The following is a 4781-nucleotide window of genomic DNA, read 5'->3' as shown; positions in this document are numbered from 1 at the left end:
CTGTTTCTGTTCCCAGAGGGTTTCCTCTTCACCGTCTTCTCATCTCACTGTCGAGCCGTGGTGATCTCGTTTCCATCAACAACTTCAGTTCCCACGCTCGTGCTCCTCCACTGTCTCCCAGAATCGGACTGAACATCATCACGAAGAAACAGTGTTTCCTTCGAACACATCTAACAACTTCTGGCTCACCTAGCCAGCGGTGTCTCTAGCTTCATTTCTCCACAATTCACATAGAGATACATAGATAGTAAATATCTTTGTAAAAACAGTGGCTATTTCTACGTTCTTCTTGGGTAGATGTTGTCTTAGGGTTCATCATGCTGTTCCACCATCACCCTTCTTGTTACAACCTGTTTCCCCACGCTGCAGTTGTCAGCGTGGAGGGTCCCACTCTTCTTCAAATGGTTTTCTATATATATACACACATACACACACATACATATATATAATTATTTGGGAGTTGGGGCACATAATCTAGAATGTCATAAAGAATAAAAATGTAGTCTCTCAACATTGAACAATTAAGTGCATAAGATGGAAACGATGACCTAAAATAAAGAAACACCAGGAGTGATTCACATTTTCCTTTATATTTAGCACTAAAATATATGTGTGTGTTTGTGTGCTTGGTGTTTTAAAGGGATCATTTATTTGAAAATTGTTCTGATTTCCTCCCTCATCTTTTAGGAATATTTTGAAAACCATTGTCCTGGGCCAGATGTTGTCCCTGTCTATCTGTGGGACAGCCATCGCCAGCCAGTATTTGGCAGAAAGATACAAAGTGAACACCCCAATGCTCCAGAGCTTTATCAACTACTGCCTGCTCTTCCTCACTTATACAATGATGCTGGCATTTCGATCAGGTATGTCAAATGTGGGGAATTCCTTTGTCAGAAAAATTATTTTTATAAAGAAGGTTTTTTTTGGTTTCCAGATGTTTTAATATTGAGACATAGAACAAAGTAAAGAGCTGGAAACTATAGGTATGTTCATAAAAGTTACTAGAAAGGTATAATATTTCTGGAGTCTATGAAAAACAGTGACTAGGTATTTATGGATAATGTTCCAAAAATATTAAAGTAAGTAGCACCATCTGTTTATATATATATCATATATATATTTATATGATATTATATATATATTATATCATATATATATGATAAATACAAGTTAGGTTTAATTTTTTCCCGTGAGGTTGATTAAATTAATATTAAAGAGAGTTAAAAATTTAAGAACCTCTTTCTACAAAATAGGAATTTCCAATTAAATGGCAAATGTGAAATGGAGCATCAGCTTCATGTTGATCAAGTCTATTGTCAGAGAAGCAAAGACAAGGAGCTAATATCTTTGTCACAGGCTGGGGAGCCCTGGTGACACAGTGGTTAAAGACGTGGTTGCTAACCAAAAGACTGGTGGTTCAAACCCGCCAGCTGATCTGTGGGAGAAAAATGAAGCAGTATGCTTCTGTAAAGATTATAACCTTAGAATCCTCGTGGGACAGTTCTATTCTGTCTTAGGGTCATTATGATTCAGATTTGAGTCAACAGCCATGTTTGTTTAAGCTGTTTTAAAACTATCATAGAATTATTTATATACAAAGATGGGAAAAAACTAGATTCAGACTAACTTTGTACTAGTAATTACTCCACTTATTTAAGTTATGAGTTAACTCATTGAAGTGCACACAATTTAGGTCCCATTTATAGATGAGGAAGAAACCCTGGGGCACAGTGGTTTAAAAGTACTTCACCAGTGTGTTAGGCTGGGCTAACTTCATATATGTGTAAGAAAGAGCTTTATATCAAGATGTAATTATATATTGAGAAAACATTCCAGCCCAGTTCAACTCAAGTCCCTAAGTCCGATACTGGTCCATAAGTCCTTCTTCAGACTCACGCAGCACATGCAACGATGCAGAATGCAGGAAGAGCACAGGCTGGTGGGTGCAGAGTCCTGTGAATCCAATGGTGGTGGCAGAATCAGAGTCAGCCAGCAGGAAAGTAAAGGCAGAGAGAGAAGGGGAAGTTCCCAGGGCCCTCCTTATGGAAGTCCACATTCACAAGGAGGCACCACCAGGCTGTGACCTGATTGACAGGCTGAACACCACTTTCATTTATCTTCACGCCACATGAAATTATGTAATGACCGTAATGGGTAACTGCAAGATTGGTGGTTCAAACTCACTGTGGAAAAATGTTGCAGTTTGCTTCTGCAAAGAGTTATGGTCTTGGAAACCCTACACGGTCCTACAGGGTTACTATGAGTTTGGTTTTGGTTCAATAGATGAGGAAACAAGCAGATAGCAGTTAGGGCTCCTCTAAGTCACATAGGGAATTTCTGGTTGAGCCTGGACTCCAGGCTCGGTATCTGATCCAGAGCCCAGGCTCTCAGATTGCTCTGTGACGGCTGCTGATTATAGCCAAGAGGCTGATTATTGTCATGAGAGACGAGGACATTACAGAATAAATTAAATGAGATTGAAATAGACACATAGCACTCACAGTCTGATTATGAGGTTTATTAGGGAAATAACAGGTTTTAATTCAAGAACAACTGGGAAATAACAAGAACAACTCAAGATACCGCTCTTTGATCAGGGCAGTGTGTGTGCCCACAGGCAGGCCTCTGCTTGGTCCTGCCCTGTGCTGTGTGTGCTTGGGCAAGTGTTATAGCCTTCAGTTTTCAGATGAGGGTCCAGATGTACCCTGCTCTGCCAGGAAGCCTCCTGCCTGAAGGCATTTAGCTGTCTGGCTCTGAGGACTGGGGACTCAGAGTAGCTCTCTGCAGGTCCTGCGCTGGTGCTGCCCTATGCCATTGCTATCCCTTGCCATAGGCACCTCCAGTGCGATCAAACTCTGCAATGCTAGAGTTCTACATTGTTACAACTGTCTGTCTCTTGGATCTAGGAGGTTCTTGGTGCAGGGAGCCAAAGGATGTGCTCTGTCTTGGCGCTTCTTGTTGATGGAAGTAAGCTCAACCTGTGGGATTGGCTGTTTCTAAAACCTAGCAAGATGGCAAAAGGGACCAATCCCTTGGTGTGCCACAGGCACCTATTTGTATAGTCCCAGTCAACCCAGCAAGAATTTTACATGTCTTATTTGCATAGTCCTGCCCAACCCTTTTGTGGGAGTTATAAGACCCTAGCCAGAAAGGGCCTATTAAAAGAAAAACCCACTGCCCTGGGATATTAGTGGCATTCTTATATATAGCTTACTTATTTTTTTAAAGCGGGGAAACACCTGAAGGGGCGGCACCAAATCTGGCAAGAGATTTAGGAGCTGGAAATAGAATAGCCCTCCAATTAGGGCTGGATGGTGCTCTGCACATGAGAACAATTCCTACTCGAGTCATCATAAATATTTAGTTGGCAATCGATGCTTGATTCTGCCAAGTGTTCTGTGTGGTGTATTGCTCAAGCATGGCGTGTAGATAAGCACTGACCCTCAAGAAGTCAGTGGATTCAAGACAGCAGTGCAGGGGCCCTTAAGGGCTGGTCGCTAAGTGCCTTTCCTGTCATCCCTTGCTGAGAAAGACTGTGCTTCAAGGGGTTCCTACTAATTGGGTTTCAATGACAGTCCATTATGATTCTGACTGCCTTTCTTTCCTGATACATTTCTCACCATAAAGCCTTCTCAGCTAGATGCCAAACCTATATTTCCTGTGGTGCTAGACTCTTTGAAGTGGTCAAATTCACTCACAGAAGCACCTCTTGTCCAGAGACATGACCTCCTGCAGAGTGTCCTTTGTTGAAATCCATGAACAGAAGTCAAACAACCAAGAAGTCACAGGAAAGGATTTCCTTTCCCAGGTTATCCGGTGGCTTGTCAGGAATAACAACAAGCAAACCCATATCCGGACTTTTGTATCTCTGTTACAATGGGAATGGGAAAGGCAACCATTGTCCACCTCCTAATTCTCTCTCCAGTGTTCTCTCCGAGCCCTTGATGTGTGGTGACATTTGAACTTGGGTCTCAGACTATAAGAAGCATGCAAATGACTCTACTGAGCTGGTGAGGGCCTTTGGGAGACGGAGTAAAGGAAAAGAAGCGGTGTCACATCCCAAACACACGAGAAACCCCGGCTTTAACCTTTGAATCTCCAAATTAACATGCATGATGCCCTTCGCAAGCCACATGTACTCATTCAGACTTCTTTCAACCAGGCAGCGATAACCTTTTATACATCTTGAAACGAAAATGGTGGAAGTACATCTTGTTGGGACTAGCAGATGTGGAAGCGAATTACATGATTGTCCGAGCATACCAGTACACGACTCTGACCAGTGTCCAGGTAAGAGGGAGGCCTCTGACCACTTGAGATTTTACAGCTTCAAGAGAAGAACCTGAACCCACATGTGTTAGTTAGCTCACCTACGTTCACTGGACACCTGTTCACTTGAATCAAACCTAAACACAGGTGGTTGCTGTCTGTTTCCCAAATGGAGCATATGTTCTAATGAGTAATGTTTCCTGGAATTAGTGGCAATGTATACACGTTAATCAGTTCCCAAATTGCTAACAGTATAACAGATTAGAACACCTCCTACCGAAATCATCATAAATATTTAGTTGGCAATTGATGCCTCATTCTGGTGGATTGCTCAGGCACAGTTTGGGGATCTGCCTTTGTGCAGCAGAACACCTGGGGGTTTGCACAAGTGTATGTTCAAGACAACGGAGCCCGCTGGACACCTTGGGCAGACGTGGCAGCCAAAGGTGCAAATCACGCCCCCCTTTTCTTGAGTAGCTTTAGTCTTGCTAGCTTGAAAGACACGCGTTCCT

The 4781-nt window shown here is 42.6% G+C and overlaps 1 protein-coding gene across 1 annotated transcript in view; it reads left to right on the top strand.

Moving 5' to 3' along the window:
- The window catches only part of SLC35F2 (solute carrier family 35 member F2), a 26987-nt gene that overhangs the window by 802 nt on the left and 21404 nt on the right, over nt 1-4781 (top strand). Inside the window, exons 2-3 of the mRNA XM_045297736.1 lie at nt 688-863; nt 4163-4290. Coding sequence (XP_045153671.1) covers nt 688-863; nt 4163-4290 — 304 coding nt within the window. The remainder of the gene's footprint in view (nt 1-687; nt 864-4162; nt 4291-4781) is intronic.

Source organism: Echinops telfairi, unplaced genomic scaffold, assembly GCF_000313985.2.
Source record: "Echinops telfairi isolate 266 unplaced genomic scaffold, ASM31398v2 ScPeMD7_7421;HRSCAF=8459, whole genome shotgun sequence".
In the NCBI taxonomy this organism is placed as follows: Eukaryota; Metazoa; Chordata; class Mammalia; order Afrosoricida; family Tenrecidae; genus Echinops; species Echinops telfairi.
The sequence above is the reverse complement of the archived record's forward strand: the minus strand, read 5'-3'. Positions and strand labels throughout refer to the sequence as shown.